At 30.2% G+C, this 14,726-nt stretch overlaps 2 protein-coding genes across 3 annotated transcripts in view; both read left to right on the plus strand.

Annotated features, from left to right (window-relative positions):
• Window positions 1-1,411: 1,411 nt before the first annotated feature.
• On the plus strand, window positions 1,412-2,512 carry LOC111419842 (tigger transposable element-derived protein 6-like). The gene has a single exon (XM_023052721.2). It carries the CDS (start codon window positions 1,412-1,414, stop codon window positions 2,510-2,512), a length of 1,101 nt encoding a protein of 366 aa, XP_022908489.2.
• Window positions 2,513-8,324: 5,812 nt separating this feature from the next.
• LOC111418610 (epithelial splicing regulatory protein fusilli) overlaps window positions 8,325-14,726 on the plus strand; it is a 123,167-nt gene continuing 116,765 nt past the window's right edge. For both annotated transcript variants that reach the window (XM_023051204.2, XM_023051192.2), the window contains exon 1: window positions 8,325-8,996. In XM_023051204.2, coding sequence (XP_022906972.1) covers window positions 8,847-8,996 — 150 coding nt within the window. In that variant the 5' untranslated portion in view covers window positions 8,325-8,846. The remainder of the gene's footprint in view (window positions 8,997-14,726) is intronic.

Genomic DNA, 14,726 nt, shown 5'->3' on the forward strand with positions numbered 1-14,726 from the left:
AATCCCGTAAAGACCAAATCTCTATCTTCTTTTGTTTTTAAGTTATAGCCAAAAAGTCAAATTTTAGTGATTTCAAAAAATGCTCATATTTCGTTTATTTTTGAAATTAGGGAAATGGGGTTAATACATTCTTAAGACACTTTTTTGAGTAGAATATACTGCCGTTGAAAATTTTTTAACATAGCTGATAATTTTTGAGATATAACATAATGTTGTATTTTAAAAATACAAACTATACTTTATTATGATGTTACTGAAAAGAGCATATTTTTAGCTTTACAGTTTCCCTGCAATTTTTTCTATGTTTATATTTTTAATAAACGGAAAAGTGATAAAAAGTGCCACAAAAATTCTTGAAAATGATTGTCAAAATCTGCAATTAGATTTTTAATTTCATTTTTATACCTATTTAAATCGATATTGGTAGCAGCAACATTTTTTAATTGTTTAATTGTGTTCTGTCCTTGAAGTTCTAAATTGAAATCATTCAGCGTACTTGCAATATCTGTCAGAAAAGATAAATCTTAAAGCTAAATGTCATCTTCCAACATCCTGTAATCGTCGCCTCTTGTAATAAAAAATTGTTAAATTTCGTAAATTAAATCGCGAAAACACTGTAAGAACTTGTCTCTACTTAACTACCTGACGTCAGTATGCATCACAAGTTCAGTACATCCTTCGTGGCCGCTTTCTTCTACGTATAATTTAAAAAGCCTTCTTTGTAAACTTTTTGTCCGGATAGAATTACTGGTTTTAAAAGCTATGGTCATGATTTCTTGCATATTGAGAATTTTAGAGCATAGCATAAATATCTACATTATAGATATTTCAGATTCACCATTTTGTTGGCGATCGACTCAAAATGGCTTCGCGATCGACGTTATGGACACCACTGTTCTATACTGTAGTGTGATATTGTCTTTAACTGAGTCGGTTTTCATTTTGCTTCATCATCATGTATAAGACGATAGTAAGGAGTATAATAACATTTAGTAGCGAAGGAATAAGGAGAGGAAGATCGAGGATAAGTTGGAGAGAAGGAATGGATCAAGAAGTTAAAGGAAGGGAAATAAAAGAGGGCCTTTGGACAGACAGGGGGAAGTGGACACTGGAAATCGGAAGGCGTTGTTAAACTTATTTTACATATGATATTTACATACCTACCGGTGCACATTTGATACAACTACAGTAAAACCTCGTTTAGACGAACGAAATCGAAGCGAATAAGAACTGCAAAATATGAAGACGCGGAATATGAATTATTGGAATGGTTTAATCATATGAGAGCTTCTAACATAGCGCTTTCAGGACCAATATTACGAATAAAGCTAAGAAAATTGCCGCGACATATGGAATTAAAAATTTTGAATGTTCTTCAGGATGGCTATGGCGTTTCCAACAACGTCACAACATGGTTGGTTTACAAATGTGCGGTGAGTCAACAAAAGTAGACGAAAACTCCGTAAATTTGTGGTTACCAAATTTTATAATCGTTAAAAATTCATACGCCCCTCGAGATGTGTTTAATATGGATAAAACCGGAATTTTTTACACCTTAATGTCCAACCGTACCTTACATTTTAAAGGAGAACGTTGTCACGGAAGTGCAAAAAGTAAACAACGGGTGACTGTGGTTTTATGCTGTAATTCGGATGGATCTGAAAAGTACAAGGCGTGGGTAATAGGAAAATCGCATAACCCACGATGCTTTAAAAATGTTGATAAATCACATTTACCGTGTGATTATACTCATCATGTGTCATCGTGGATAGATGCTCAAGCGTTTCGAGAATGGCTACTCAAACTAGATCAGAAGATGATTGCCCAACATCGTCATATTCTTTTAACTTTAGACAACTGTGCTGCACATAAAACTGAAAACCTAAACTTATCTAATATCACGGTGTATTTCTTTCCGTCCAACACTACAAGTCGATTGCAGCCACTTAACCAGGGCATAACAGCTAATTTGAAGTCATTTTACAAGGCAAAACTAGTGAAATTTGCTATTGAAAACAATGGAAATGTTAAATGGGATTTGCTACAAGCTATTAAAGCTTTAGGTTCGTCTTGGAATGCAGTTAATCAACAAACAATTAAACGTTGTTTTAATAAAGCATGGCCGAACATTGTTTTAACAGATGACGAAAATTTAGATTTGTTACCACCAGCATTTCATTCATTTGAAGATTTCGTTAATGCCGATAACGATTTGGCCATTTGTCCAGAGCCAGTTCTGAGCACTTTTGAAGATAGCGATAACGACATTCCTGTTCCTGCAACTACATCCTTGTCATCAGTAGATAGTGATGAAGGTAATGATCATCTCCAGCCCACCAGAGAAGAAATTAATGCCGCTTTACGAGTTTTAGCTAGATTCTCAGCAACTATGAATGTAAGTGAGCAATTTAAAAATTGTTTGGAAACAATTGCCACTGAGTGTGCCATTAAAATGGCTTCAAAATTAAAGCAAAAAAACATTACTGACTTTTTTAAAGTCAATAATCAATAGTTTAGTTTTATGTCATAATCGATAACTTTTTACATTTACCTAGTTATGTTTTTATAAAATATAATAAATAATAGTTTATTCATTAATAAAAAAATATTCGATAACAAAAAACTTCACGTTTTTTTTTATTGTTTACTCGGTTTATACGAATTCGTTTACCACGAACTAGTTATTCTTTCGACCCTTCGAGTTCCCTGTAACGAGGTTTTACTGTATTAAGGCGAAATTTAAAATATAACCAATTTATTGTTGAATAAGTAGATCCATTCTTTAATATTAAATAATTATTCGTGAGACGATCTTTTTTATAAAAAGAAACTATTTTATTTCATACTAATATTTCGATCGTTTTTTTCGATCTTCATCAGAGTATAACTAAAATACAAAAGCAACTAAAAATAAGAATCTTACAATAAAAGTTAATTACATACAAATTATGTTTCTTAAGGAAATAACATAAATGAAACCATAAAACGTTTATAACAATAATTGGAGATGGAAAAAGTTTATGAAAAATAAAACGTGAAAAGAGACAACTATATTGAAATAAACAAATCAGTAATCGTCAATCATATTACGTCACAAATAAAATTTATTTATTTTTATTTTTATCTATTTGAAAAAGTTATGAATAAATGTTACTCAAATTTTCTGTATCTAACTTGAAATTTACAATATTATTTATATATATATTATATATAGCGTTAATATGAAACATTTCAAAGAATAATCTATTATGATAATTTGATTCCTTATCCAAAATTATTGTTTTCAAAATTAAAAATATGGTTATAGTCAACAGCGTGTTTTGAGAGACCACATGATGTTTTTTTTAATTTAGTGTCACTTTTGTGTTTATTAACTCTACTTTTTAACCATTGTTTAGTTTGTCCAATGTATTTTCCATTACAATCTTTACAAGTAATGCAATATATAAGTTCCGATTCTAAGAATTTTTCTGTTTTGTTTTTTAAAGTTGAGAAATATTTATGTAATTTTTTTGGGTAGGTATATATTAATGAATGTTAAATTATCTCGTTTTAAATGTATTTGAAGTAATTCTGTCAATCCAAGAATATATGAAATTTTTTATATTGTTTTAATTGTGTCGATGTATTAAAATTTTTACTAATGTTTTGTTGTAAATTAGTGGAAAATAGTAATTTATTAAGGAGTTTTCTTGGATAACCATTATTTTCAAACATATTACGTAAAATTTTCAGATTCTTATCTTTAAACTGTGGTTCGACTATACTACATATTCTATGTTTTAAAGTAAGCACCGTAGCAATTTTATGTTTGAATGTGTGGTTCGAATGAAAATTTACATATCTACCAGAATATGTTGGTTTTCTATACCAATCAAAAATAATTTGGTTTTTTTCATTTTTAATCATCATAGTATCCAAAAACGGAATACTTTTGTTATGTTCTCTTTCGATCGTAAAACGAATGTTAGGATGAAAATTGTTAAACACATATAAAATATTATCAATATAATCTTCTTTACAAGCCAAAATCAAATCATCTACATATTTCCTTATGAATGTTAATTGTAAATCATTATTATGTAAAATTTCATCCACACAATAATCCATCACTATTAAAGACAGAATCGGGCTAATAGGTGATCCCATCGGTACTCCTGAAATTTGATGATATGTTTTATTTTTAAAAGTAAACATGGAAGCGTCAAAGAGCAACTTCAAGCCTGCTAGGAAAGTTTCTTTATTCCATTCACAAACTCCATGAATCCATATGATTTTATCCACAAAGACATCTTCCACACATATCTGCTGGCGGCTACGAGTGCGGGAAGTTAGCCCCCCATTTTTTGATTTTTAAATTTTTTATTGTTGTTCTAGATTGTTCTAGAGTTGTTCTACATTGTTCCAAAGCGGCAAAACGAAAAAATAAAAACTCCGCGAGAAAACCGAAAAAACAGGTTCTTTGACTAGCCCCCCATTTTTGGAAAAATCAAATTTTCTTTGTTGTTCTGGGTTGTTCTACTTGTTCTAGTTATTGTTCTAGAAAATCAAAATTATGGAATACAGCATTACGAAGATATAACTAAAAATAGGTTTGGCCGCCGAAATGTCTAGTTGATTTTTGTGATGGTTGTGTGTAAAACTATGGGTTTTTCTATTATCAATTCCATATTACAATTACAACTATATATTATAGGTAACGCAATCTGGAACAGCTATTATTTTCACTAGAACAACTCTCTAAAGGGCACTTTACTCTTTGAAAATTACAGTTTTTGGAAGTTTCAGTCAGTAATTCTTGTGTCAGCGGTTTTATATTACACAATAAGAATTAAAAAACACAGAACAATCTAAAATAACTCAAACTTTGCCGATTCAAATTGTTCTAGATGTGTTTTACGTTTAACACGGACATTAATTTTGCAAAATCACATATTTTTTGTTGCTCTAAATTGTTCTTGTTGTTCTAGGTACTTACTTAAAATGTTTATTTAATCACTGCGGCTTTAGTTCTTTTAAAGTTTCATATTAAAAATTAGTACTTACAACAATTAAAACAATTCAGAACAGTTGTTACTTTCACTAGAAAAACCTTAAATTTGAGTTGTTGTGATATCGGACAGGTTTTGTTGAATCAGTGAACCCATCCTTTAATATAATAATAGTTTTAAGAAATTAAAAAATATGGAATATCTGACCATCTAATTTTCTAAAAATCACCTTTCTCTTTAAACTAAAGTTGTAATAAAACATAAGTTGTGATTTAAAGTGTATTTTATTTTGTAAAACTAAGTAATAAATGAATAAATAAACTAAACTAAGAAAAGTAGGTTGGGCTGCCAAAATGTCTAGTTGATTGCTATGACCATAGTTTTTCTATTTTCAGTTCCATATCACAAATATATACTTATTATACCTAAGCAATCTGGAACAGCTAATATTTTTACTAGAACAACTCTATAAAGAACACTTTACTCTTTGAAAATTAAAATTTTTTGAAGTTTCAGTTAGTAATTCTTTCATAAGTTCATAAGTAAGTTTCATTAATATCTATTTCAGTAAAAAATAAAAAATATATTGTTCAAAATACTTGCGGATTCGACAGTATATTTCATAGTTTAGCATTTGCAGATTGCTTTAGTTTCCTAAAATTATTTTTAAAAACCGGTTCTAGTAAAGCAACATATAAAAAAAGAGCTGAACTATTAACAGGAATAAATTATTTTGGAAGCCCGAATATTGCTGGCGTGATAATAGTGAATGCTATTTCAAATATTGCGTTTCTTTGCACACAACTATTTAAAGAAGAATTTAGTTATTATAGGACTAAAAACTGCAATAATTGTTTAAACGATACTTTCCATAAAAACATAATTTTACCAATTGACATTGACATCGTAACAATATTTGGCTATGCACAGCTAAAGCAAGTAATAGAAAACTACATGCAAACTCTAAGCAACAATTGCAAAAAATGTGGTCTGTTTATAGAAACAACGAATGGAGAGAACAATAAAACAAAATTGAGTGATTACGCACGCAATTTGTAAGTCCACAACAAATTCTATATTCCCGCAGGTATCATCAGTTACGAAGGTACTCAATCTTTGAATGATGTAGGACACTACCCGGCATTTGTGCCCAACAAGGCCAATTGGATATTATTTAATGACTTACGAAAAAAATCCGTACAAGTTGAAGAAGCTACTGAAATAAATGCACAAATGTACATATATGTTTATAAATGAGCAAAGTGATGTAACCGTATTATTCCATGATATTAGTTTATTTACATAATTTAGTTTATTTAGTTATAGTTTACCTTAGAATAAGTTATTGTACTGATATAGTAATACTGATTGAATAGTTATTTGATATAATAGTTAGTGTTTTACTTGTTAGTTTAGTTTATTAATTTATTACTTAGTTTATACAAAATAAAATACACTTTAAATCGCATCAAATTATTCTATATTTTTTTAGTTTTTTAAAACTATTATTATATTAAAGGTTGGGTTTACTGATTCAACAAAACCTGTCCGATATCACAACAACTGAAATTTAAGGTTTTTCTAGTGAAAATAACAGCTGTTCTAAATTGTTTTAATTGTTGTAAGTGCTAATTTTTAATATGAAACTTTAAAAGAATTAAAGCCGCAGTGATTAAATAAACATTTTAAGTACCTAGAACAATTTAGAACAACAAAAAGTATGTGATTTTGCAAAATTAATGTCCATGTTAAACGTAAAACAGATCTAGAACAATTTGAATCGGCAAAGTTTGAGTTATTTTAGATTGTTCTATGTTTTTAATTCTTATTGTGTAATATAAAACCGCTGACACAACAATTACTGACTGAAACTTACAAAAACTTTAATTTTCAAAGAGTAAAGTGCCCTTTAGAGAATTGTTCTAGTGAAAATAATAGCTGTTCCAGATGGCGTTAGCTATAATAAGTATATATTTGTAATATGGAATTGATAATAGAAAAACTATGGTCACAGCAATCAACTAGACATTACGGCGGCCAAACCTATTTTTAGTTATAACTTCGTAATGCTGTATCCCATAATTTTGATTTTCTAGAACAATAACTAGAACAACTAGAACAACTCAGAACAACAAAGAAAATTTGATTTTTCCAAAAATGGGGGGCTAGTCAAAGACCTGTTTTTTCGGTTTTCTCGCGGAGTTTTTATTTTTTCGATTTGCCGCTTTGGAACAATGTAGAACAACTCTAGAATAATCTAGAACAATAAAAAATTTAAAAATCAAAAATGAGGGGCTAACTTCCCGCACTCGGCGGCTACACTATTTTATTATATGTTATTCCTCATATGTCATTTTTACGATACCTCCGATGATGGTCATTTAAAAGACCGAAACATGTCAGGTTGAACTTAAACTTAAAATAAACAAGTTGTAATACAATTTTTCGAATTTTATTTAACAACCAATTTAATCAAAAAATCTTAATAATTAATATTGACAACACTATTGATTGTACTCTATTGATGACACCTATAGCAAAAGAGTTAGAGAATTAAATAATGTTGACACTTAATGTGTTAATGTTTCCAAGTATACACGTCAGTGGTTTTTTTCTTATTAATAGTTACAAAATGTATACATTACGTATTGCATATTAACTAAATAGACCTTTACGTAATGGTTAATAGACCTTAAAGGTATATTTTGGTTTTTCCGGAAGGGGAAACTTGAGAAAATTGCGAAAGACACGCACTTTGCAATATAATTCATAGTCGAAATACACTATGTGTTTTCCATTTTATTTGTGTGTGTGTTACACCGAAAAAAAGTGATCAGTGTACTTTTGTGGTTCGTCGTCTTAACTCGGCGCACAAAATAATTATATAACGCGCGCGTAAAGAGAGAGAATATGCGCTCTACACACCTTGTCGTCGTCGTTGTCGGTGAGTGTATACGGTGTGTACAGGTATCCCTTCCATCGTTACCTATCCGCCAGGTAGAGACACAGTGTGCTGTGGGCCCCCTCGCAATCAACGCGAACGAAACTCAACGCTACCAGTTACCTGTGTATACGTACACTCTCGGCGTGCAACAAAACGACGTTCCAAAAAAATAAACAACAAACTCAGCAAAGACAATTTTAAGAAAAATTCACAAAAAAAAATCGAAAACAAGAAAGATTTTTTCATTTGTTGTTAAATCAAAGAAACTCTTAGTAGTGCGCGAATCGTGTGTCTTATTTTCCTCAAGAAGGCTGTGAAAGGACGTGGTAACCAACTGACGACGACAACAACAACCTGTTGATACCATTACGATTATATTCTCTCTCTACAAAACGAAAAGAAAAAATACTGTTGATAGAAGAAAATTAAAAAAAAAAGAAACGAACAAGTTTTTCAAGTTTGTAAAAAAAAAAGAAATTTTTATCTAAAATTTAAGTGTTTTATACAAATCGTGTTTTTTCTCTACAACTTCTTCGTAAAGTTAACACAAAAATTACAAAATTAAAAGAAAATAGGATAAATTTTTTGCCGGATCAAAAAGCGTGTTTAGGAGCATCTGGAAATCACACGCGGTTTTATCTTGCTCGATAGATGGAGATAAAGAGGCCAGATAACGACGGGCAGTAAAAATAAATTTTGAGGAATATTTCCCGTTGAGAACCTGAGAGAGAAACAACGACGAACAGACACACATCTACGTAATATTATACAAGTAGATAGATATACAAGCGCTGTGGCAACAAGTTGGTCGTCGTCAAAGCGTGGCAACATGGCGGCGCCCTAACATAACCTTAACACGCACGGAAAAAAAGACGTTGAGAGGAATTTATTGAACTAAAAAGGAACCGCTAATGAGCATCAAAGGAATTAACATGATCGGAACACATCATATATGCGTTATGTACGTTGCGACGGCGGGTTTACAAGGCCCTCTAATGGGATCTGATGAACAGGAAATCGTCCTTCTCATATATGTCATCATTGACACCATACAAAATCAGGTAGGCTGTGATGAATTAAGTTGATAAAAATATTTGAAAATGAAACAAAAATGAAACAAATGAATTTTGACGTTTTCAACTTAAAATCGCCAAATTTTGAGGTTATAGATTGTTAAATTGATACGAATTAGTTATTAATTTAAAGAAAGTGATTAATGTTATAATTACTGCTTTAATGGTTATAGTTTCTTGGTAAATTTATATTTAATTTGATCTTTTTCTTCTTTTCCACGTAGTTGTAATTACTAAAAATTATGTCTAATAATATTGTTATACAATTTCTATTTTTGATGAATTCATGAAAAAACTACACGAAAGATTATTAGAAGTGCTTTTTTACAAAAGAGATATATACTTGAAGAAAACCAAACAAAATTTTATTATTTTTTAAAGTTCATGGGTTTTCGCAACATTTGAAACTCATTGTGGTAAATTTGTTTACATATCTTGTTATATCTCTTTACGACCTTTGCTCTTGAAACTTGTCACTTTACCTTATTAAATTAATTCGACTAACAACATCTAGTAACGGTAACAAACGTTTAAAGTTAAATACATGCAAAATAATAATTTTCTTCTTCCCTATACGCCCCTTTTAGTCAGACGGTAAGCCGGAAACTAGTTGCCGCCTCGAGTGCGTAATAACATCTCATTGACACTCATTTTCTCACTTGCAACTGTAGTGATTTACCTGAACGTCATATATTATGATGCATGAAGTAAACTGTGTGTTATATTTAAACTGTTAAAGATAATTGTACTTAAAGTATAGCAAAAAATTGTGATGTAAGGACCCCTTTTTTCTCGAATATGCAATGTATATGTTACCGTCAATCTGTATAATTCAGGTACTCTATACAATGCCTAGGTAATGTATAAAATACCTGGGGTGTCTAGGCAATGTATGAAATATTATAAAGATTATTGTCTCTTAGATACTTTACCTGGGTAATGTATACAATTCTTAGGGATTACATAGAGTACCTGTTGGTCGACCGGCAATGTGTAAAATAAATAGATTTTGGTCTGTATTTATCAATTTTTACTCATTATAAACCTTTTTATAATTTATAAGTTATTGTACAAAAAAAGAAGTATCTTTCTGTAACTACAGTAAAATCACAATTAAATTACATTACACTTAAAAATTTTCTGGGTTAACTAACATAATGTCATTTGCTTATAAGTAATCAAGTAATAAGTATTAAAAACATAGGAAACAAAATAATTCTGTAAAAACAAGACGTAGCTCTACCTACTGGCCTCTCAGAATTGAGTAAGTAAAAAAATATATTTATTTATTCTTACATGAGTTCCCTGTTGTCGTCTTTTACACACATTGCCGGCTTCGCTTTCGGTATTTTATAAAATACCTAGGCAAAGTATAAAATTAATTATATTTCATATATTACCTAAACGTTTTAGGTATTCTATAAATTGCTTAGGTATTGTATATAATACCAAATTATACAGATTGCCGGTAACATATACAAAGAGAACAAAATATTGTAATTGTGCAAAAATTAAACCCCAGAATAACTTTCTGTTGCATTTTTTTATTATTACCGGAGGAAAAGCTTGACTACGATTGTGTGGAAGTTAATAGCACAAAGACATTTTGCAACATTTGCACAACTTGCATCGATAAGTAGACACACTTTTGTGGACGTACATTTTTTTAGAAAACACTCTGCTGTTAGTGTACATAATAACATCTCATTGCCACTCATTTTGTCACTTGCAACTGTAGTGATTTACCTGAACGTCATGGACTGTGATGCACCAAATAAACTGTGTGTTATATTTAAACTGTTTCAGATAATTGTACTTAAAGTAAAACAAAAAATTGTGATGTAAGGTTCCCTTTTTTCTCGAATATGCAATGTATACAAAGAGAACAAAATTGTAATTGTGCAAGAATTAGACCCCAGAATAAATTTCTGTTGGATTTTTTTATTATTACGGGAGGACAAGCTTGACTACTATTATATGGAAGTTAATAACACCAAGACATTTTGCAACATTTGCACAACTTGCATGGACAAGTAGACACACTTTTGTGTGCGTACATATTTTCAGAAAACACTCTGGTGTTATGGTACGTAATAACATCTCATTGACAGTTATTTTCTCACTTTCAACTGTAGTGATTTACCTGAACGTCATATATTATGATGCATCAAGTAAACTGTATATTTAAACTGTTGAAGATAATTGTACTTAAAGTAAAACAAAAAATTGTGATGTAAGGTTCCCTTTTTTCTCGAATATGCAATGTATACAAAGAGAATAAAATTGTAATTGTGCAAGAATTGGACCCCAGAATAACTTTCTGTTGCATTTTTTTTTATTATTACGGGAGGAAAAGCTTGACTACAATTGTGTGGAAGTTAATAACACCAAGACATTTTGCAACATATGCACAACTTGCATCGACAAGTAGACACACTTTTGTGTACGTACATATTTTTAGAAAACACTCTGGTGTTAGGGTACGTAAGAACATCTCATTGCCACTCATTTCCTCCCTTTCAACTGTAGTGATTTACCTGAACGTCATATATTATGATGCATCAAGTAAACTGTGTGTTATATTTAAACTGTTGAAGATAATTGTACTTAAAGTGAAACAAAAAATTGTGATGTAAGGTTTCCTTTTTTCTCGAATATGCAATGTACACAAAGAGAACTAAATTGTAATTGTGCAAGAATTAGACCCCAGAATAACTTTCTGTTGCATCTTTTTTATTATTACGGGAGGAAAAGCTTGACTATAATTGTGTGGAAGTTAATAACACCAAGACATTTTGCAACATTTGCACAACTTGCAACGACAAGTAGACATACTTTTGTGTACGTACATATTTTTAGAAAACACTCTGGTGTTAGGGTACGTAAGAACATCTCATTGCCACTCATTTTCTGACTTGCAACTGTAGTGATTTACTGAACGTCATATGTTGTGATGCACCAAATAAACTGTGTATTATATGTAAACTATTGAAGATAATTGTACTTAAAGTAAAATAAAAAATTGTGATGTAAGGTTCCCTTTTTTCTTGAATATGCAATGTATACAAAGAGAACAAAATATTGTAATTGTGCAAAAATTAAACCCAAGAATAACTTTCTGTTTTATCTTTTTTATTATTACGGGAGGAAAAGCTTGATTACAATTGTGTGGATGTTAATAACACGAAGACATTTTGCAACACTTGCAAAACTTGCATGGACAAATAGACACACTTTTGTGTACGTACATATTTTTTAGAAAACACTCTGCTGTTAGGGTACATAATAACATCTCATTGCCACTCATTTTCTTACTTGCAACTGTAGTGATTTACCTGAACGTCATATATTGTGATGCACCAAATAAACTGTGTATTATGTTTAAACTATTGAAGATAATTGTACTTAAAGTAAAATAAAAAATTGTGATGTAAGGTTCCCTTTTTTCTTGAATATGCAATGTATACAAAGAGAACAAAATATTATAATTGTGCAAAAATTAAACCCAAGAATAACTTTCTGTTTTATCTTTTTTATTATTACGGGAGGAAAAGCTTGACTATAATTGTGTGGAAGTTAATAACACCAAGACATTTTGCTACATTTGCACAACTTGCAACGACAAGTAGACATACTTTTGTGTACGTACATATTTTTAGAAAACACTCTGGTGTTAGGGTACGTAAGAACATCTCATTGCCACTCATTTTCTGACTTGCAACTGTAGTGATTTACTGAACGTCATATGTTGTGATGCACCAAATAAACTGTGTATTATATGTAAACTATTGAAGATAATTGTACTTAAAGTAAAATAAAAAATTGTGATGTAAGGTTCCCTTTTTTCTTGAATATGCAATGTATACAAAGAGAACAAAATATTATAATTGTGCAAAAATTAAACCCAAGAATAACTTTCTGTTTTATCTTTTTTATTATTACGGGAGGAAAAGCTTGATTACAATTGTGTGGATGTTAATAACACCAAGACATTTTGCAACACTTGCAAAACTTGCATGGACAAGTAGACACACTTTTGTGTACGTACATATTTTTTAGAAAACACTCTGCTGTTAGGGTACATAATAACATCTCATTGCCACTCATTTTCTTACTTGCAACTGTAGTGATTTACCTGAACGTCATATATTGTGATGCACCAAATAAACTGTGTATTATGTTTAAACTAATGAAGATAATTGTACTTAAAGTAAAACAAAAAATTGTGATCTAAGGTTCCCTTTTTTCTCGAATATGCAATATATACAAAGAGAATAAAATTGTAATTGTGCAAAAATTAAACCCAAGAATAACTTTCTGTTGCATCTTCTTTATTATTACGGGAGGAAAAGTTTGACTACAATTGTGTGGAAGTTAATAACAGCAAGACATTTTGCAACATTTGCACAACTTGCATGGACAAGTAGACACACTTTTATGTACTTACATATTTTTAGAAAACACTTTGGTGTTATTGTATTTGCAACAACATATATCAAGATTCCACAATATTTTACAAATAAACACATTAATAATAAGCCAAACAATAAAAAACTTATCCATTATTTATGATAATACCCTTTGAAAATATCTTGGATTCCCGTCGTAAAGTTAGGTAATTCTTCTTTAATTTTTTAAAATTTAATTAATTTGTAAGAAAATTAATACATTTTTAGATTTTGATTTATTAACTGATGCGGCCGCTGGACATAAAATTTGTCAAACTTGAGAAAGTCTTCAATTACTGATAAACGAAAATCTTTTATCGGCATGTTTTTGTCCTATAATTTTGTATTAACATGACCAATAGGCCACTGAAGTGCCTATTAAAAGATAAGTGTAAATTGTTATATTCATAAAATTTAATAACGTTTTCTGGTATTTTCGCAAGTTTGTGCTATACTTCCATATTTGATCGCAAAGATTAACCTGAATTATAGTGTATTTGAATTAATGGCTTTTATACAGGTTTTGTTGTCGATATACGTAAGACACACCTCATCTTTTCGCACTATTTTCATCAATACTTTAGTCGGATTGCCCTTTTGGATTACACGTAATATTCTTTGGCAATACTTGTTATGATGAAGTATATGAGAAAAGGTAACGACTTGTATACCAATTATCGATAATACACACTCAAAAATGTTGCTTTAAGTAATTTGCCTACACTTCTAGAAAAGAAATTAATGATTCTTTGGTAACAATATAAAGGAGAAGTACATAAATATCGTAGATAAATAAATTTATATGTAGTTATATAAATTTATACAGTTACAATATATGCATGGTCAAATGTAATGAAGATGGAAACTAGTTGAAAGTTTTTGTGGTACGCTGTTTATCTAGTTATTAGGTGTAATTGGTACTGTCGCAGTTAAAGAATTTATATGAATATCAAGAAATATATATTGCCAAAAAGGTTTAGTTTCCTGGAACTACAGAAAAAATTTCCAAATATATGATTCAGAACTTTTACTCGTTCCTAATAGTAACGATCCAAGATCTATAGTAACTAATATCTACTGCTAGTCTAAACCACCTATTCCTGGTAACTGATACAATATCAAGTAGTACATTAATTTAAAGAATTAGCAAGGCGTTGGACCAACAGTATAAAGAAATTAATCAAGGAGATGCATTGATTGTATACAAATATGGAACGCAATAAATGAGATAAATCTGCATGTTTATCAATTTTTATTGCAGTGCACAGTT

The sequence above is a fragment of the Onthophagus taurus genome, chromosome 7 (assembly GCF_036711975.1).
Source record: "Onthophagus taurus isolate NC chromosome 7, IU_Otau_3.0, whole genome shotgun sequence".
Classification (NCBI taxonomy): domain Eukaryota; kingdom Metazoa; phylum Arthropoda; class Insecta; order Coleoptera; family Scarabaeidae; genus Onthophagus; species Onthophagus taurus.

Coding starts and splice junctions, on each gene's coding strand:
- LOC111419842 (XM_023052721.2), top strand. CDS start 1,412: ATGGTTGGTTTACAAATGTGCGGTGAGTCAACAAAAGTAGACGAAAAC.